The 20,998-nt window shown below is 48.6% G+C and overlaps 1 protein-coding gene and 1 non-coding gene across 3 annotated transcripts in view; one reads left to right on the top strand and one right to left on the bottom strand.

The window, feature by feature from the left end:
- Nucleotides 1–35: 35 nt before the first annotated feature.
- On the bottom strand, nt 36–107 carry TRNAA-AGC (transfer RNA alanine (anticodon AGC)). The gene has a single exon. It is a non-coding gene; the product is annotated as a tRNA-Ala (tRNA).
- Nucleotides 108–1,810: 1,703 nt separating this feature from the next.
- The window catches only part of USP5 (ubiquitin specific peptidase 5), a 30,194-nt gene continuing 11,006 nt past the window's right edge, over nt 1,811–20,998 (top strand). For both annotated transcript variants that reach the window (XM_056848339.1, XM_056848338.1), the window contains exons 1-13: nt 1,811–1,978; nt 6,082–6,207; nt 8,149–8,215; nt 8,409–8,542; nt 8,769–8,914; nt 10,245–10,429; nt 11,779–11,873; nt 13,808–14,001; nt 15,090–15,161; nt 16,399–16,480; nt 16,571–16,696; nt 17,566–17,719; nt 19,063–19,237. In XM_056848339.1, coding sequence (XP_056704317.1) covers nt 1,871–1,978; nt 6,082–6,207; nt 8,149–8,215; nt 8,409–8,542; nt 8,769–8,914; nt 10,245–10,429; nt 11,779–11,873; nt 13,808–14,001; nt 15,090–15,161; nt 16,399–16,480; nt 16,571–16,696; nt 17,566–17,719; nt 19,063–19,237 — 1,664 coding nt within the window. In that variant the 5' untranslated portion in view covers nt 1,811–1,870. The remainder of the gene's footprint in view (nt 1,979–6,081; nt 6,208–8,148; nt 8,216–8,408; nt 8,543–8,768; nt 8,915–10,244; nt 10,430–11,778; nt 11,874–13,807; nt 14,002–15,089; nt 15,162–16,398; nt 16,481–16,570; nt 16,697–17,565; nt 17,720–19,062; nt 19,238–20,998) is intronic.

The following is a 20,998-nucleotide window of genomic DNA, read 5'->3' as shown; positions in this document are numbered from 1 at the left end:
TCTTTCACATCATCTACTTGCCTAGTCCCTTGAACTGGAGATGCCAGGGATTGAACCTGGGACCTTCTGCCTGCTAAGCAGATGCTCTACCACTGAGCCACAGCCCCTCCCTTAAAAAGGGCACTGGGATTCAAAAACAGATTACTCCCAACCAACTGTACAAGGGTTACTCCCAGCTTGGACTTTATGGCATTGAAGTCCTTCCCCTCTCCAAACCCAGCCTACCTCAGGCTCCGCCCCAAAAACCTCCCACCGGTGCCAAAGAGGGCCCTGGCAACCCTATGAAGATGCCATCTTGACATTTTATTTTTATAATTGTACTAGGACATTGGGGTTGTAGCTGATGTTTTCACGGTGTGACAGCAGATAGACTTCCCCTGACTATGGAAGATCCACTGATTTAGCAATTTGTAATAATCTCTTTTCCTTTCTGTAAAATGTATTAGGACAGCCAGGGAATAGCTTGTTGCTGGGCAGAATATCCCTGTATGTCTGTGTGCTAAGGAAGTGGGTTAAGAGTCATGGGAGAGTCAGAGTGAACTATAAACATTGATAGGAGAAACTGGATAGAACTGAATTGTACTGCGCCGCCTCTATGTCTGGAGTGCTATCAGCCTACCCTGAATGATGGGTTGTCATATCTTGAATTTGGATAAATATCCCTTCCTCAGTATGATCGGGGCTCAGAGATTTCTGCCCATTAGGGCCTCTGAGTCAGCAGCTGCAAATAAACTGTTTTCTTGAATAACGATCTGCAGGTCTCTCTCTCCCCCCCACGAACCCCCTTTTGCCGTATCAACGGCTTTAAATGTTGCTGGCCCGCTCTGAGCCTGGCTGGGAACGAGGGCGGGCCATAAATGTAACAAACGAATAAGAAGAACACCTTGCAAATAGCACAGGAGAAATTAAGGTTCTAGCCTAGCCCTTTGCACGGCTGTGCTAGTTTTCTGCTTGCAGGGAGGGGGGGGAGTATTAGCATGCAAGAACACTTTGGGAGGGGGGAGAACCACCCCTTCCCCTGCAGTTCTGCATCCTATTCCACCATTTCAATGCCACCGCAGCGTGGAGCAGCGCTCAGAGCATCGAAGTTCGGAAGTCCCAGGTTCGAATCCCCACTCTGGCGTGGAGACTCACCGAGTGATTTTAGGCCGCTACCCCCACCCCCACCTACCTCGACCAGCTACGAGAATGAATGGGGGGAGGAATCCGCCTCTGTGCAAACGGAGCTCGAAGGAGAGCTGCCAGCTGCGATTCAAATCTCCCGCCCTCTCTGGCCAGGCCCCATTTGCCAACTCTGATTGGGCCCAACGGCTGCCACTCACTCTCATCACGCCCCGCCTTCCTGGTTAGTTTCGGGACCATCGCTACCCCCTTCCCTACCCCCTTCAATGGGCGGGAAATAAAAAGCGCCCCTCTGGAAGAAGTCCCCGATTGGATTGATTTCCCGTCAATCCGAAAGGAGGCCCGCCCATTCTTCTAATGAGAAGAACCGAGCCCTCTACTAGGGTTATCTATTGGTTTGCCGTTTTGTCAGTCAGTTGGATCACGCCCCCCCTACTTGCTCTACTTTATTGGCTAGTTTAGACCCATCGTCCGTTTCTCACACCAATAACAGTCCGGGTATTTAACCGTTCCTATTGGCCAGAGTTTTGATATTTGATAGGATGAGGCAGCTGTTCTTTTGAGGGGTTAAAATGCTGATAGGTGGCAGGAGGCAGAAGGGGCGGGACCAAGCAAAGTCCCTCTCTCTCAGGGGTTTAAGGCCTAGACGGCAACGCTGTTCTTTTACGCTTCATTTATTGGCTGGAAAAGGGGCGGCCTCTGATTGGTAGGGGTGGGGACGTGGGCGGCGCCAGAAAGAGCAGCTGTCATGGCGGAGCTGAGCGAAGCGCTGCTTTCTGTATTGCCTTCCATCCGGGTACCTAAGGCCGGCGACCGTGTCCACAAGGATGAGTGTGCTTTTTCCTTCGATACCCCGGTAAGCGCCCCCGGTGGAGAGCTGGGCACCTGAGGGGGGAGGCCCGGTAGTTAACGCCGACTCCGCACCTCAGCCCACCCGGCCCGGGGGGAGGGGAAGAGCTCGGTTGGCGCGAGGCATCATGGGACTTGTATTCTTTCCCGGGGCGTGCGGGTTATCCAAACTCGCGCGCGGGAATGCCAACGAGAACTACGATTCCCAGCAGGCTCAGGGGCTCCCGTCGTTTTCGTTTAAAAAAATGCGTTGCTTGTTGGGGGATGTAGTTCGATGGGTTTCCAGCACCGCTATGCGAAAGGCCTGGGATCGGCTGTGGGGGAACCCGCCGCCGTTTCCTCTGCTTCTCCTCCTCCTCCTCTCTCTGCCCGTGGAAACGGCGGCTCCCTCCAAGGAGGATGCCGGGCGTTGTAGTTCTCCGTGCTGGGGCTGCCCCTGTGGGAGTCTCTGAGGGGCCGCGCCTCACCAAGACTCCGGGAGGAGCCTCTGGAAGTAGCTAGGCTCCCCTCGCGGGGCCTGCTTGGAAACGAAGTCCCGCTTCCCTCTATTTCAGATGCCACCCCTGCCCTTAGGAACTACCAATCCCGAAATCCTTTGGGGGCAAGGCTGGTGCCAGGCCTTTGACTGCCAAAACGCACATGGTGCTGCATCACTCGCTGCTTGCCTCCCCATCAGCAACTCCCTCCTTCCCCTTTTGAGGGTGTGATGGTTTTATGCACCGTGGTGCCAGCGTGGTGTAGTGGTTAAGAGCGGTGGACTCTGATCTGGAGAGCCGGGTTTGATTCCCCACTTCGAAAACTCTACAGGGGTCACCATAAGTCAACCGCAACGAGACAGTGCTTTCCACTACCAATACAGGACTGCGTGCATGGGCCTCCCACCCCCATGAGCCAGCATGGTGTAGTAGTTAAGAGTGGTGGTTTTGAGTGGTGGACTCTGGAAAACCGGGTTTGATTCCCCACTCCTCCACATGAGCGGCGGAGGCTAATCTGGTGAACTGGATTTGTTTTCCCACTCCTACACATGAAGCCAGCTGGGTGACCTTGGGCTAGTCACAGCTCTCTTAGAGCTCTCTCAGCCCCACCTACCTCACAGGGTGTTTGTTGAGGGGAGGGGAAGGTGACTGTAAGCAGGTTTGAGTCTCCCTTGAGTGGAAGAGAAAGCGGCATATAAAAACCAACTCTTCTTCTGTTTATTTTGAACGTTGGGTCTAGGGTGGCCCAGGATTCTAGTGCAGGCAGCAGCAGTTGCCTCACAGAGAGATGCACATGCCTGCGTGCACATGAAGCTGCCTTCTACTGAATCAGTCCCTTAGTCCATCAAAGTCAGTATTGTCTACTCAGACCGGAAGCGGCTCTCCAGGGTCTCAGGCGGAGGTCTTTAACATCACCTACAGTACTTGCCTAGTCCCTTTAACTGGAGATGCAGGGGTTTGAACCTGCGACCTTCTGCATGCCAAGCAGATGCTCTGTCCTGAGCCCCTCTAGTGATGCCTTTTCCATACCAAAAGATAAACCCACTCTTCTGGTACCTGGTTGGTTGGTTTCTTAGCCAGATAAACCGGAATCTTGTAGCAGTAGAAAAGAGCAAGAGTCCGGTAGCACCTTAAAGACTTCACAAAATTTCTGGTAGGGTATGAGCTTTTGTGAGTCACAGCTCACTTCTTCAGATACAAACAGGAGTCTTGTAGCACTTGTAACACTAACGGGGTTTTATTCCCACTAGGGACGCTGTTTATTCAACAACGTGACCATTCTAAACTGATCACAAGTTAACAGAAACCTGCTTGCACTAGGGGTGTTTTGAAGAAGCTTGATTTTCCTCAGATCAAAGGCTTTGTGCGTAAATCCTAACACTGACCTCAGGAACTTCTCTGCTCTAGTTTTAGAGTGCCACATTGAGATAGAACCAAAATAAGGAAAAAGAGACAAGCAGACCTGGTTAGTCTGAAGAACAAGCTGCTGTGTACTTTCCTTAGTATTAGGATTAGTACTAGTATCTTTATGGCTCAGGTTTTGCAGACCCTGAGAGGTAGGTTTTGAAGCCAAATTTGGTGTAAGGGTTGAAATGAGACAATGAAGCTTAGCACCAGGTTGAGCTGTTCAAATATACACCCCAACATTCTTGAGTACAAATGGGCTGTTTCTGCTGCCTTTCCAGTGTCATAGCTGACCTCCCCTGGCTCTAAAATACCTAAAGGATCATAGTCTTCATCAAACACTGAACATGCAGTATCAGAGGCCTTGTCTAGGGGCCCTGGGGAATTAACAGGGGCAAAAAATATATTTATTTTGCTCTGTTTAGCCGGCTGGGAAGGCCGTGAATCAATGATTTCATCGTATAAATGTTAACGGGCTTACAATCTATGTAGCCTGCATATATATTCTTACTCAAGGTCTGCTATTGATTGTTGTTAAAGAAAGTGTACCTGTTAATGCTTTCTAGTGTCAGCCTTCTGAACAGGCAGTTAACAGTAAAGGCCAGCGTGGAGAAACGTGTCCCGCAGGCTCAAGTGAGCCTGGAATGTGCAGGTAACCCCCGGGCAGTTTTCCAAGCCTAGGAGTACATTTAAATGAACACAGAAATATGTGAATGAATCCTTGTTGTTTAATGTCTCGCATCCCTAATTCCCGCCTATGCTTTTTCATAGACTAGTGATCACCTTGTCTGATACAGTGAGTGAATAATTGTGTGCGTATTTGCTTATTAGGCTATAGAGGAAATTGTTTTTTTCCAGTAAGGGCCCTAAAGTGCAGATAATACAGGAGGAAATGTAATTATGTCATCTTAAATGTAATCGAGAAAAGTACAACAATCTTGTTAGCATTTAAGGCACCGATCCCCATCATGTTGGCGCTCTCCGGCACCTTTCCTGGCACCACCCACTGGATGTAGGCGTTAGCATTACAAGCTGCTTCCAAACTATTGAGTTGATGGCCCTGTCATGTGGCAGTGACCAAGGGCTGGCTGTAAAAAGGCTTAGACAATTCAGTTGAAAGTAGGCCGTATGGTGCCATGGCTCCGTTGTAGAGCATCTGCTTGGCATGCAGAAGGTCCCAGGTTCAGTCCCCGGCATCTCCAGTTAAAGGGACTAGGCAAGTAGGTGATGTGAAAGACCTCTCTACCGGAGACCCTGGAGAGCCACTGCTGGTCTGAGTAGGCAATACTGACTTTGATGGACCAAGGGACTTATTCAGTATAAGGCAGCTTCATGTAGACCTCCAAATGTCACCAAGCAGAGTTTGCAGCCTTTTAAGTACGTTGAAGTCAGTTTGTTTAGAGAGGTGTAACTCTCAAGCAGTCTTGGAAGGCCCGGTTTAGCTATTCTGGCTGTCTCTGAGTACCAGATGCTGGGGTGGAATTGGAAATGGTTCCCTCAGTCAGCACCTGCTTGTCAGCATCCAAGGGCCATCCTGGTGACTACAGTTTGGTACTGCCTGTTGGGCCTTTCCCCTGCTGTTTGCAAGGCTATTGCACGCCCGTCTTGGTTCTCTTCCTCTTTTGGATTACCTCTTCCCATTCAGTTTGTTCTTTCTGCTCTGTCACCTAGCATGAAAGTATCGCTAATCAAGCGCTGTAATCGAAAGAGATGTCCTGCATATGCTATCAAATGCTCCCAAAGTATTTAATCTCACAGTACAGGTCTCGTAAATGGCTACGCTCCACCCTTCCTACCCATTGTGCTGAAACGGCAGCTGCATAGACTGATGGAATGTCAAGCGTCAGTAACTATGTGCGGGCCACAGATCTGTGTTGGGCGTTGATGGGAGAAATTGCTGTGAGCTGAAAGGAGCACCTCTTTAAAAACTGGATCTATACTTCAGAAGCATCAAATACCAGTGATATGAGCAAGGTTTATTTTAAAACATTCTAGGCAAAGCACTTAATGGCAATGAAAGAGTGTGGCATGCACAAATATAAATGGCCTGGTGTGATCACAGTGAGTTGGATCCAGCCGGTTCTTTTCCTATTCAGTCTCACCCAATTTCCCTCCTTAATATAGCTTCTATCCCACATGGCTTTGCTCCATGCAGGTGGCATGATCACCAGCGGAGTCTTTTTTACTCTGGTTTCTCTTCAGATCAATAAATAAAATTTCTGTTCCTCAGGAATCCGATGGAGGCTTGTACATCTGCATGAACACGTTCCTGGGGTTTGGGAAACAGTATGTGGACAAATATTTTGAGAAAACAGGCCAGCGGGTCTATCTCCATCTCAAGAGGACACGCAAATTGGTAAGAAGGGCAGTCTCGTCTTGGACAGGTCGCGCCTTGAACGGGAATGGGGGCTCCTCTCTTCAGATATCTGAGCTTATATTTTGTCCTGCAGCTTTTCAGCATTGTCTGCCTTAGTGCCTTCTCTTTGTAATTCTCTGGATGGACGGCTAAGGGACGTGAAGGCTGGGGGAGAAAATGGGGGGGAGCCCCCTTATTTCTAGGTTCTCCCTGCAGATTCTTTCCAAATTATGCCATGGGAAAGTTGGGAATTGTGGGGAGCGCCGAAACAAAAAAAGCACTCCAGTGAGACATTTTCTCCTTTGGAATGAATGAAATGCTTTTTAAGACTAAGAAAAATAAATTTTTAAAAAAGACTAAGAATGTTCTCTTGTCGGACCCTGACTCTGCCGTTACTTACAATATGTCTCTTTTTGGCCCTCGCTGCTAGGAAATTTCGAGCCAGCATAGCAGTTAAATCGGACAATATTTGTATTTGATTTAAATGTATTTTTGATTTTAACTGTTTTCTCGTTGAATCTGATTTGATTTTGTCTACTTGATTGTGGCTTTTGGCTATATGCAATAAATCTGTACCTGACTAAGAATGTATAGCATAAAGGTTCTTTTATACAAAAATCTACAGCATAAGAGAATAACTCCTGTGCGTACTGACATATGCAACATATTTTAAGCATATATTTATGGTTAAATGTGGCTGATTTTATCCACAATTAATATGCTGTGTGTATGGTGCTATTATGGGATAGTTCAGTGTTATAAAGTTTAACTCTCTATCCAAATGCATCGTTAGGACTAGATGAGACCTTTCTGTCCAAATAACATGCTTTTTATTTTTTATGATAAAAGTTTGTGTTTGTTATTTTTAACAAACAAAAACTAAGATAAGTGAGCTAAGATGGTGTCAGCATTTTGCACCTTTCTCTATTTATTATCTTGTGTATTTATAACTTTGCTTGGAGAAAACAAAGGCATTTGTACTTCATAAATATACCAGCTAGAGAAAGTTTCTAGAAAGTTTGAAGCCATAGGGGAAAATATTTCTCCCAAATTTCTCTCAGGAAAAATATGGAGATTTGGGATTTTTTTTTAAAAAAAAAAATGCAATACTTTATCAAACCTATTTCGCTACTTTAACAGTATAAAAAGTATCGCTTATAACTTGCTATCAGCCTATAAAATTGTGTCGGCGTATTGATGGGATTTATAAATGCCTGGCAGTGCTGTCCTAAGAACTGTTTCCTGGGGGTAAGCCCCAATTGAATAAAATGGGACTTGCTTCCAAGTAGACGACGCTTAGGACTGCTCCCTTAGTTTTCTCCAAGCAAAGCTGCAAAGACGCCCGATACTCAAGCAAGAGAGAAAGAGCTGTAAACGGTTGTATCCTATACCATCTTAGCACATTTCTCTCGTTCAAGTAGAGAGAGAAGTATATTTGTTAGGAGTCTTTTTTTTCAGTGCTCCCTAAAATTTCCTTTGGAAAAATTTGAATGCCGTACACTTGGAGTCAAACCTTTTTTTCCTTTGGGGGGAAGATCTTTGGGGGAGTAATGGAACCCACCATTTTCTGAATTTTTCTATTCTACTGCCAAGTGTTTGTGAAGTTACAGACTGAGCATTTTATGCTCTTAAAACAGTAAAACTAGGTTGGGCTTGTTAAGAGAGACTACATTTTAATCCCCCCTCAAGTGTCTGCATTTGATCCATGGGTGCTTTCACACATGCTGAATAATGCACTTCTGATCCACTTTCAATACGCTTTAACGACTGTGTGCAGGTGGATTTTGCTGTTTCACACAGTAAAATCCAGCTGCAAAGTGTGTTGAAAGTGGATTGAAAGTGCGTTATTCAGGTTGTGCGAAAGTGTTCCATGGCTTCAAAATGTCCTGGAATGTTACGTGTCTAATGACGTCCTAACCACACTCCTTCGCTCGGCTATAGAAAGAAGAAGATGCCAACTCCAGCGCCGGAGATCCCCCTAGGAAGAAACCCACCCGCCTAGCTATTGGTAAGAAGCCAGCCCTGTAGTTCTTTTGGTTATGCAAAGGAGGGAGACCCTCCCATGTAGGAGAGCTAGCAATACACGTTGATTTGCACATTCCCTCTCGGATCAAACAGGAGACTGAGCTGAAGAATGGGGTTGGGGGTTCATACTTCTGCAAGTGCGTTCTGTAGTCTTGACCCGTCTGTTCCTTGGGTAGGAGTCGAAGGTGGATTTGACATCCCCGAGGAGAAATACGAATATGATGAACATGTCAAAATAGTCATTTTACCCGAGCACCTGGACATTCCTCGGGACGGATTAGAGGGTCTGCCGGATATGGTCAAGGACAGGGTGAGTTTTGTGTTCTCATTGTGAGACGGGGACCCTCTGTGGTCTGGAATGGTGCGGGACTGGGGCTAGACGGTACCTTGGGCAGGGAAGAGGGGGATCGGAGCACAGAGGGGTCTCAGCGCAGTTATGTGTGGGCTGACTCCAGGTCCACATTAGCGGAAGGTGCTTGGACAGGAGAACGCTGTCGAAATCCAACCCACCTCCATGCCTTTTCCCATCCTCCCAGGTTTCCAGTGCGATTGAAGCTATTCTGACTGCAGACTCTGCCTCCCGGAAGCAAGAGGTGCAGGCTTGGGACGGGGAGGTGCGACGTGTGTCTCGGCACGCTTTCTCCCTCCAGCAGCTCCAGAATGGTGTGCGTATTCCTCCTTGGTGAGTTTAGTGGAATCCCCAAATATTTCTTCCTACCCTCCACCTGTTGAGTCACTCTCCGACCTGCCACTGCTTCTCTCAGTGTCAGCTGAGAGATGCACCACAAGCATGGTATAGTGGTTAAGAGTGGTGGTTTGGAGCAGTGGACTTTGATCCGGAGAACTGGGTTTGATTCCCCACTCTTCCACATGAGCGGCGGAGGCTAGTCTGGTAAACTGGATTTGTTTCCCCACTCCTCCACATGAAGCCAGCTGGGTGACCTTGGGTTAGTTACACTTCTCTTAGAGCTCTCTCAGCCCCATCTACCTCACAGGGTGTCGGTTGTGGGGAGGGGAAGGGAAGGTGATTGTAAGCTGATTTGATTCTTCTTGAAGTGGTAGAGAAAGTCAGCATATAAAAACCAACTCTTCTTCTAAACCCCCATGGTCACTCCTGTTCAGGATGTATAATGGAGGTAATACTATGGACTGACTTGGGATTTGTTCGTTAGAGGCCTCTTCCCTGGCAGTGTAAAACCAGAGGCAGCTGGGAGGATTTGCAGAGGCATAGCTTTATTAGTGCCCTGACTTAGAAGGCTAGCCTGATTTTGTCACATCTTGGTTAGTGCCCTGACTTAGAAGGCTAGACTGATTTTGTCACGTCTTGGAAGCTAAGCAGAGTCAGCCCCGATTAGTAAATGGATGGGAGACTACCAAGGAAGTCCAGGGTTGCTATGCAGAGGCAGGCAGGCAATGGCAAACCCACCTCTGCTCCTCTCTTGCCTTGAAAACGCCATAAGAGGTCGCCATATGTTGACTTGACATCACTTTCTGCCTCCACCACCAGCCGTGTTAGGCTGTTGCAGCAAAATGAAACAAAAATCTGGCGGTACCTGAAAGAGTTACCATTTATTTCCATATGAGTGGTCACAGTCTACTTTGTCAGATAGGCGTGTGCGTGTCAAGGGCTGTCAAATTGCTTCTGACTCATGGCAACCCTATGAATCACTCCTCCAAAACGTCCTATCCTTAACAGCGTTGCTCAGGTCTTGCGAACTGAAGGCCGGCACTTCTTCCTTTATAGAGTCCATCCATCTCTTGTTGGGTCTTCCTCTTTTGCTGCCGCCTTCAGCTTTTCCTAGCATGACTATCTTTTCTAGTGACTCTTCTCATAATGTGACCAAAGTATGATAGCCTCAGTTTAGTCATTTTAGCTTCTAGGGTCCGTTCAGGCTTGATTGGATCTATAGACAGATACATGATGGAAAATCAAACTGGCGGATTTTTACCGGGCGGGTTGTGCGAAAGAAGACACTTGACACACACACCCTTCCCTGCTTTTTGTCCGCCAGTGGCTGGAAGTGCACCAAGTGCGACATGCGGGAGAACCTGTGGCTCAACATGACGGACGGCGCCATCTCGTGCGGGCGGCGCTACTTCGACGGCAGCGGGGGCAACAACCACGCCGTCGAACACTACCGGGAGACTGGCTACCCATTGGCCGTGAAGCTGGGAACCATCACTCCAGATGGAGCTGGTAAGAAATAGCTGGACAAAAGAAAGGGTGGGAGTGGGCGGAAGACCCCAACCTGACAAAGCCGGGTGGCCAAAGGCTGGGTGGAAAATAACTCAATTATAATATAAAATATATTTATTATAAAATGCTCATGTAGATACTAAAAACTAAAGGCCTGTAACTTAGGCAAGACTTTCATATTCAGTATACACATACAAACGTCTACACATGCGATGTACAATCTTACATTGGCCAAAGTAGGATCCAATAAGGACCAAATGCATTTCCGCCTGAGAAGGCCTTCCTCAGTGCTCAGTCATAGAGTTACAATCTAGCACACATCCTAATAATATAATTGTATCAAAATGTACAGAAAAAAAACTGCATAAAAGCCCTTCTAGTGTAATGAACATCCCTGTAAAGTTATTTGTTCCTTATATACTAGAACATGGCTTCCATGTCTCACCTTCTGTTACATGCTACTTGAGGGTGTGTATACATCAAGCAGTGTATTAGGTCAACTACATGCCCGTTTCGGCACTGAGGTGGTCTAATAAAACATCTTATTCACACATACATATTAATCAACGGATAAAACAATTTTGTAACAGCCCAGGTATGTGTTTAAGGAAGCATTCCAAATGAGCTCTGTGCCTGTGGTGTCAGATTGTTATTAAAACGTGTTTTAAATTGTAAAGGCTCACAAACGTGGAATGCAGTCTGAATATTTCTGACTGGACTGGACTGACCTTACTTACAAGGCGGGCCCAACAGTATCAACGAAATAGATGGCTGGTAATAATCGCTGCAGCGAGTACCCAGCTTGCTGGTGGTAAAGTGTAGACGACTGGGGAAGGCGATGGCAAACATAGTCTGCTTAGTAAATGTCAGGATGTGACACATGAAGCTGCCTTATACTGAATCAGACCCTCGGTCCCATCAAAGTCAGTATTGTCTACTCAGTCCTGCAGCAGCTCTCCAGGGTCTCAGGTTGAGGTCTTTCACATCACCTACTTGCCTAGTCCTTGAAGTGGAGATACCGGGGATTGAACCTGGGACCTTCGGCATGTCAAGCAGATCCTTTACCACTGAGCCAGCGGCCCCTCCCCATCACCCCATGGGTCAGGAATGACCCAGTGCTTGCACGGGGGACTACCTTTACACCACTGTGGAAAAAAATTATCTGTGGAAGAGAGAATGTTTTCAACCTTTTAACCCCACCTGGATTTAAAGTTCAGTAAACCCAGATAAAAATAGCTTAGCAGGCTCCATTCATCCTGTGAGGGTGACCCAGGTGGCTGTCCTTGAGCTTGAGGTGAAGGAGCTTTGGGCAAAAGGGTGTCTTTTCTCGTCCCCTGCTTCCGCCGCAGATGTCTACTCCTATGACGAGGACGACATGGTCCTGGACCCCAACCTGGCCGAGCACCTGGCCCACTTTGGGATTGACATGATGAAGATGCAGAAGGTGAGTTGGGGCGGCGGGCACAAGAGCAGCTTCTTCCCGGGCATGGGTCTTCCATCGCCGCTCCCGGTCAGGCACAGTCACTGGGTAGGATGCGGCTTTCCAGCGAGAGCCGAGCGAGGACTCCTTCATTCCCGCTGTTGGCATCTGTGGCTGAGGTTTTCTTGCTCTTCTCGGTCCGGGGCTCTTCCTTTGGGAAGAGGAACTTTCAGATGTCCTCAGAGAGTGCCTCCCAAAGCGGGGTTAGACAGATTCCTGGAGGAGAGGTCCCTCAGCAGTTGCAAGCTGTAGTTAATAAAGGTAATATCCATGTAGAAGCATAGAGTTGGAAGGGACCACCAGGGTCATCTAGTCCAACCCCTTGCACAATGCAGGGAATTTGTAACTACCTCTCCCCCACACCCCCAGTGACACCTATTCAATGCCCAGAAGATGGCAAAAAAAAAAAAAAAACCCTCCAGGATCCTGGCCAATCTGGCCTGGAGGGAAATTGCTTCCTGACCCCAAAGTGGTGATTGGCACTACCCTGGGCATGCAAGAAAGGGCCACGAGAGCCAAACACTGATGCAAAACATCCTGCCCTTCCTCTCATGATCTGCCTAAATTCAATCTCTGAATGGCACTGCTGGGAGGCCCGCATCAGGGGAAGGCCTTGGCCTCTGTGCCCTGTTTGTCCGGCCACTGTGTCAAACAGGTTGCTGGAGTATATGGGCCTTCTGCTGTTATCAAGAAGGGAGCCCTTGACTTCTTCGCTATTGCTTCAGATTGACAAATACCAACCTTTTTGGTATGGTGACACATACCAAATGGGAATGTTCAGTTTGGGGAAGAGGAGGTTGAGGGGGGACAGGATTGCTCTCTTTAAGTATCTGAAGGGCTGTCTCTCAGAGGAGGGCAGGGAGCTTTTCCTGTTGGCAGTAGAGGATAGGATTCACAATAATGGGTTTAAATGAGGGCAGAAAAGTACTGGGTTGGGTATTGGGGGGGGGGAAATTTACCACAAGAGTTGTCCGACAGTGGAATCGGATGCCTAGGGAGGTGGTGAGCTCCCCCTCACTGGCAGTCTTCAAGCAGAGGCTGGACAAGCACTTGTCAGGGATGCTGTAGGCTGATCCATCATTGAGCAGGGGGTTGGACTAGATGGCCTGTATGGCCCCTTCCAACTCTATGATTCTATGAAATTTACGTGGCATGGGGGACCCACTTGAGAAAAACTGAACGTTCACGCATCATTCAAACTTTTAAGAGTGTGGGGCACAATTTTGGGTCAGGACTAGGGTTGCCAGCTCCGGGTTGGGAAAAACCTGGATATTTTGGGGCGGAGTCTGAGGAGGGTGGGGTTTGGAGAGGGGAGGGACTTCAAGACCGTAGAGTCCAATGGCCAAAGCTGCCATTTCCTCCAAGGGAACTGATTTCGGTCACCTGGAGATCAGTTGTAATAGTGGGAGGTCTCCAGCCACCACCTGGAAGTTTAACCCACAATGCAAGAAATGTTTACTTATTGTGAACTAATAGTGAACACAGAACAAACAAACACAGTGCTGTACAACAATAAGTCTATGAGAACACACACAACTACTTGTCAAAGAGAATGTATACAAAAACAGTCCAACCATTGACTTCCAATATTGTGTATGTTCTCATAGACTTATTGTTGTACAGCACTGTTTGTTAGTTCTTTGTGTTTACTATTAGTTCACCATAAGTAAACATTTCTTGCATTGTGGGTTAAGCATTTTGTTAGCCTTGTGCTGTATTTTTTGTATTAAACCACACTTATTGCAGCATAGGGGATTAGTTTTGTTTCTAACCACCCGGACGTTGGCAACCCTAGTCAGGACCCACGGGTGAGGACCGGTTTCCATTGCAGCTTCCACCAACTGGCTGCATTTCACCACCCCCTTCCTACCCTGAGCACTGTCACTCTTCCTCTGCAGACCGACAAGACGATGACCGAGCTAGAGATCGATATGAACCAGCGGATTGGCGAGTGGGAGCTGATCCAGGAGTCTGGGGTGCAGCTCAAGCCTCTCTACGGTCCCGGCTACACGGGCATCCGTAACCTGGGGAACAGCTGCTACCTCAACTCCGTGGTGCAAGTGCTCTTCAGCATCCCAGACTTCCAGCGAAAGTAAGCGAGGCGGAGGAAGCCCCTCTTCTTCTTGGGTGCAGAGGGGGAACCGAGCCAGCATGGTGTAGTGGTTAAGAGCGGTGGTTTGGAGCGACTGACTCTGATCTGGAGAGCCGGGTTTGATTCCTCCACTTGAGCGGCAGAGGCTACTCTGAACTGGATTTGTTTCCCCACTCCCACACATGAAGCTTGCTGGGTGACCTTGGGCTAGTCACACTCTTTCAGCCCCACCTACCTCACAGGGTGTCTGTTGTGAGGAGGGGAAGGGAAGGTGATTGTAAGCCGGTTTGATTCTTCCTTAAGTGATAGAGAAAGTCTGCATATAAAAATTAACTATTCTTCTTTTGTGCACGTGTGCTTTAAAAACGGCCCTCCTCATGTCACAGTTCTATTACTTGCAGAAGTGGGGGAGCCATTACCCAGCCGCCTGTGTGCTGGGACGAAATTGGGTATATGTGTATAATTCTGACGGGGGAGTTAAATATGTATTTAACGTGATATCCTGTGCTCCACAAGAGCAATGATATATCCGCAAACCTCTCTGTTTAGAGAGCCAGCAAGGTGTAGTGGTTAAGAGTGGTGGACTGTAATCTGGAGAACCGGATTTGATTGCCCACGCCTCCACATGAGTGGTGGACTCTAATCTGGTGAACTGGGTTGGTTTCCCCACTCCTACACATGAAGCCAGCTGGGTGGCCTTGGGCTAGTCACACTCTTAGAGGCCTCTCCGCCCCACCTACCTCACAAGGTGTCTGTTGTGAGGAGGGGAAGGGAAGGTGATTGTTAAGCCGGTTTGTTTCTTCCTTTAGTGGTAGAGAAAGACGGCATATAAAAACTAACTCTTCTTCTAACCTTAAACTCATTTGTTACCAGGTATCAGATATGACATAGATGTCACTTGGTGGTGCCGGGCCATGCCTCGCCAGCCCAGATCAAGAGGGGGGGTATTGGCTGTCTCTGCTGGCTCGCGGGTTGGATAAGAGCTCTTAGGGGGCTGGATCCGGCCTTCGGGCCTTATGTTCAACACCCCTGCCTTAAAGGAAGTTATGTCAGTGCCTCGGTTGGGCTTTCTCTTTCTTGCTTTGCAGGTACGTAGACAAGCTAGAAAAAATATTCCGGAATGCTCCCACAGATCCAACGCAGGACTTCAGCACCCAAGTGTACGTAGCGGCGAGTCTCTGTCTTGTCCGTTACCATACCTTGTCAGAAATTTTGTTAGTCTTTAAGGTGCTACTGGACTCCTACTCTTTTCTACTGCTGGTTAACAAGACTAACATGGCTACCCATCGCAATCTGTCCATTATCAGTGTGCGACCCCCACTGCTGCGTTTTCCCATCACATGGTTCTTTTCACAGCCCTCTCTGGCTCCCCTCTACTTATCCGATCCTTTTCCATCTGTTCTCTCTAAAATCTAAAAAACAACAACTCATGATTGGCTATTTTCTTGCCGAATCATGGGAACTAGAAACTTAACTGTTGAAATGAACCTAAACTTCTCGAGGGTTGTGGTTGTTTTTTAAACTGGGTTTAAAAAAAGAAAAATAGAAAAACACGTTTTTCTTTCCTGGAGGAACTGATCTAGAGATGTTTTTGTCCTTGTAAGGATTTACAACCCTCTGCCTTCCAAATGCCTTAAGGTTACATAAGAACATGAGAAAGGCCCTGCTGGATCAGACCAAGGGCCATCAAGTCCAGCAGTCTGTTCACACAGTGGCCAACCAGGTTCCTCTAGGAAGCCACTAACAAGATGAGTGCAGCAGCACCATCCTGCCTGTGTTCCACCGCACCCAAAATAATAGGCATGCTCCTCTGATACTAGAGAGAGGTTCCTGGTTGAGACCCGGTGAAATGATCAGATAAGGCAGTGGTTCCCAAACCTTTCAGGCCACTGCCCCCTTGGTTCCACCAACTCAACCCCAGTTCCCCCTATCGTATAAAAAGCATTATTCCAAATAGGGGTTTCAAAACAGTAGCAATTAATTGCACATCTATTCAAAATCAAATTAAAACTTTTTAGTTGAAATTTATTCAACAAAACTGATGAACTTGATCCCGTGGGGCCAGCCCTTCAAAATCTGGGAAAAAATTCTGATAGTTCCTATCGAATTTGCCAGCATGGTGCCATAGCTTTATCTGTTGTAAATTAGTGAACAACACAGTTGAAGGGGCCCACCTCTAGCGCCACCCTGCTGCCGCCTTGCCTCTTAGTGACCCCCTAGGTAATCCCACCGCCCCCAGGGGGTGGTATTGCCCACATTGGGAACCACTGAGATAAGGCATGCTGCCATTCAGTGAGACAGGAACCCCCACTGAGATTTAAAACGAGGGTGGACAGTTGAAGCCTCAAGCTCAAAATTCAAGCGTCTCCCGACTGATGAATCCCTGTGTCTTTCCAGAGCCAAGCTGGGCCACGGGCTACTCTCTGGGGAATATTCAAAGCCAGCTGCCACAGATGGGGAACAGCAACCGGACCAGAAGGTGAGGATCGGGGCCACAGCAGTTGCCTGGCACTGATGGGACGTCCTTCTGCCAGAAGGACGTTCACTCCCCTCTCCTCTCTTCTCGCAGGGAATTCAGGATGGCATCGCGCCACGCATGTTTAAATCTCTGGTGGGCAAAGGGCACCCGGAGTTTTCCACCAACAGGCAGCAAGACGCCCAGGAGTTCTTCCTGCACTTTATCAACATGGTGGAGGTAACCGCCACCTGTGATCTCCCCACGGTCTTGACCGTGGGCCATTGTTGGGTTCTGTATTCGGGCTGGAAAGAGGAGGAAGGGGTTCGGCCTGGCTGATCAGCAACATTGGGCATGGGGCAGAAGGTCAGCTCTGCAGGACACCCTCAGGGTGCTGCTACTGTAGAGAGAAGGCTGTTGCCAGCATTCTTGGGGGTGTGGTTGGAGGCCTTTCATCAGGGACTTCTTGCTTTAGGGCTTCCTCTGGAAACAGTTCAGAAGAATTAATTTTGTATCATGTGAACATAAGAAAGGCCCTGCTGGATCAGACCGAGGCCCATCAAGTCCAGCAGTCTGTTCACACAGAGGCCAACCAGCTGCCTCCAGGAAGCCCCCAAGCAAGATGACTGCAGCAGCATCCTGCCTGTGTTCCACAGCACCTAATATAATAGGCATGCTCCTCTGGTACTGGAGTGAATAGGTATGCATCACGACTAGTATGCATCATGACTAGTAACCATGGATAACCCTATCCTCCATGAACATGTCCACTCCCCTCTTAAAGCCTTCCAAGTTGGCAGCCATCTCCACATCCTGGGGAAGGGAGTTCCACATAACTATACTATTCTCTCCAGTCTCAGAGGAGCATGCCTGTTATGTTAGGTGTGTGGAACACAGGCAGGACGGTGCTGCTGCAGCCGTCTTGTTTGTGGGCTTCCTAGAGGTACCTGGTTGGCCACTGTGTGAACAGACTGCTGGACTCGAGGGGCCTTGGTCTGATCCTGCAGGGCCTTAAGTTCTTACAACATGTGCTCCCCCTGCATCCCTGCTGGTCCATTCGTAGACTGTAACGGCCTGCCTGTCTCCCTTCACCCTGTTGCGCTTTCCAGAGGAACTGCCGCAGCTCCGAGAACCCGAACGAGGTCTTCCGCTTCTTGGTGGAGGAGAAGCTCAAGTGCTTGGCCACGGAGAAAGTGAAATACACCCAGCGGGTCGACTACATCATGCAGCTGCCGGTGCCCATGGAGGCTGCTCTGAATAAAGGTCAGGGGGGTGAAGTGGGCAGTGAAAGGGGATGGCGAAAGCTCCGCAGCTCTCTGTGCTTCTGCTGAAAGCTGAGCTGCGGCATTCAGGTGGCCTTGGAGGGGTGGTATGGGATGTGCAAGAGAGCTGTTCCCTCTCTGTTGCATGGCGCAAAGCAAGACTACTGGCCAATGGAAGGCAAATGGTGTGCTCTTTCCCATGTGCTCTGAAACAGTGACTCAGCGGTAGAGCCTCTTTCTTTGCATGCAATCCCTGGCGTCTCCAGTGAAAAGGATCCGACAATAGGTGAAAGAACTGAATTGCTCCTTCCCTGGAAGTTTTTAAGCAGAGGCTAGATGGCCATTTGTCACCAATGCTGATCCTGTGACCTTAGGCAGATCGTGAGAGGGAGGGCATCTTGGCCATCTTCTGGGCGTGGAGTAGAGGTCGCTGGTGGTGTGGGGGAGAGGGAGGTAGTTGTGAATTACCTGCATTGTGCAGGGGGTTGGACTAGATGACCCTGGTGGTCCCTTCCAACTCTATGATTCCATGATGCCCAAATCTTGTCCCTCTCTGGCTTTCCACTCACCTTCCGCTATCTGCTGCATGTTTATTTTGCCCTTCCTTCAAGGAGTTGAGCATATATGATTCTCCCCCCCCCCTTCTGTTTTATCTTCACAATAACTATGTGAGGCTGTATCTAAGAGTGCGGGACTGGCCCAAAGAAACTCAGGGAGCTTCTTGGCAGTGTGGGGTTTTGGTGTAGTGGTTAAGAGCGGTGGTTTGGAGAGGTGGACTCTAATCTGATGAACTGGGTTGGTTTCCCCACTCCTCCACATGAAGCCAGCTGGGTGACCTTGGGCTAGTCCCACTCTCTCAGCCCCACCTAGCTTACAGGGTGTCTGTTGTGGGGAGGGGAAGGGAAGGTGATTGAAAGCCGGTTTGATTCTTCCTTAAGTGATAGAGCAAGTCAGCATATAAAAACCAACTGTTCTTCTTCTCCCTACTCCTGGTCCAGCACTTTCTCCATTACACATCCCTAGCTCTCCCCATGACGGGATGCGCTGCCATCTTGGCAGCACGTTATGCCCAAAGAGAGGATTTAAGTGAGATGCAAGAAGCACGGCCCCTCTTTCCTAACAAGCGTTGTTGTGTCCAGTCCAACGATGATATGAACCCGGATAACACAGGCACAGGGTTCAACCCCACAAAATAGTGCGGTGGCAGCCACGCTCACCCGGCCCGATCTGTGCAAGCTACGCCCGCAACTTCCCTCTAATGCGGTGGTTTTGCTCGGTGTATCTCTGCCTGCCATCGGCAAATGCGGGATCACTCCTCCTCTCTGTGCTGTTCCCCACCCCCAGATGAGCTGCTGGAATATGAAGAGAAGAAGCGGCAAGCGGATGCGGAGAAGCAGCCTCTGCCGGAGCTGGTCCGCGCCAAGGTGCCTTTCAGCTCCTGCCTGGAGGCCTACGGGGCCCCGGAGCAAGTGGACGACTTCTGGAGCACAGCCTTGCAGGCCAAGTCTGTGGCCCTCAAGTGAGTGGTGGTGGTGGGGAGTTGTAAGGGGGGGAGTTGTAAGGGGGGGATGCTAGTTGTTTTCTGTTGCTCCAGAAGGTCGGACCAGAACCGATTTTACAATGCTATCAATTTTAATATGATAATTTTAACCAGGGGTTGCTTTTATTGACCTTACACCTTTATATGTACAGGCAGTCTGTGATTCTGCTGTGCAAAACTATCGCGTCCAGAAATTTTGATGTGTTGGCACGTGATTGGTCAGTCGACCATATTAATAAACTTGACCAGTTTGGACAAAAATCGGCACAAGGTCTGCTAGTATCTTTCTGGGCACGTCCAATATGCCCTTTACTGCCTCTGAGACTTTCCCTGGGTTGGGCTTGAAATTAAATCAAGCTGCAGTACTGCAGTCCAAGCTCTGCTCACGACCTGAGTTCGATCCCAACGGAAGTAGGTTTCAGGTAGCTCAAGGCTGACTCAGCCTTCCATCCTTCCGAGGTCGGTAAAATGAGTACCCAGCTTGCTGGGGGTAAAAGGAAGACGACTGGGGAAGGCACTGGCAAACCACCCCGTAAACAAAGTCTGCCTAGAAAACGTCAGGATGTGACGTCACCCCATGAGTCAGGAATGACCCGGTGCTTGCACAGGGGATTTACCTTTTTTTTTTTTTTTTTTGCAACACTGGAGAAAGTAGCACAATTTCTGAGACTTGCTATGAACGTTCGTCAGCAAGTTAAGTAGAGGGCTTTTATTAATTCTGCCATCCTTTAATTTATTATGCTTTATCCTTGTCAGAAATGCTCAACTGCAATAATTCTGTGCTACTATGCAGACACCCCATGTTTCAATTTTGTGCCAATAAAGGAGATTATTGTTGTTGTTGTTATAAATCAAACCTCCCATCCCACCTTTTATTTCATAATTGATTTGCTGGAGGTGGGTAGCCGACCCGGTTTCAAGCTGATCTGTCTTGGGTCTGGCATCTTTTTGCTGCAGTAGGCACTGTATATGTATGGCATCTATCTTTTTTAATAACTGAGGAATGGTTTTGTGTGTTTTTATTGTTATAGTTGTAAATTTTAACGTTGTTACCTGCCCTGAGCCCGGCCTGGTGGGGGGGAGGGCTAGAAGTGCAATAAATAAATAAATAAGTAGTTTTCGGCTAAACATTAGGAATATCTTTCTAATAGTCAGAGCTGTTCCTCAGTGGAACAGGCTTCCTCGGGAGGTGGTGGGCTCTCCTTCCCTGGAGGTTTTTAAGCAGAGGCTAGATGGCCATCAGACAGCAATGCTGATTCTGTGACCTTAGGCAGATCACGGGGGGGGGGTACCTTGGCCATCTTCTGGGCAGGGAGTAGGGGTCACTGGGTGTGTGTAGGGGAGGTAGTTGTGAATTTCCTGCATTTCTCACCTTGCCTTGGTTGCCTTTCCCATTCCTGTAATTTGTGATTATAGAAATTGCGATGGAGGAGTAGGATCCCGTGGGAAGAACCCCGCGAACGCTACTTCCCTCTTGTTGTTTTTCCCTATGCGATCCTTCCCTCACCCACTCAATGCTTGATCATCCCCACCTTTTCTCACTGTGGGAAGGGCTCACTTGGGGGAAAAGCTTTCACAAATTCATGCTGAGCCCAACCCAGGGAAAGCCTGAGGCAGTAAAGGGCATATTGGACGTGCCCAGAAAGATACTAGCAGACCTTGTGCCGATTTTTGTCCAAACCGAAGCGTCTGTACAGCCTTCCAGGGCAGCCCCAGGTAGAACACATTGTAGTAGTGCAA

This window comes from Euleptes europaea, chromosome 4, assembly GCF_029931775.1.
Source record: "Euleptes europaea isolate rEulEur1 chromosome 4, rEulEur1.hap1, whole genome shotgun sequence".
Lineage (NCBI taxonomy): Eukaryota > Metazoa > Chordata > Lepidosauria > Squamata > Sphaerodactylidae > Euleptes > Euleptes europaea.
This window is presented reverse-complemented; position numbering and strand designations above follow the sequence as displayed.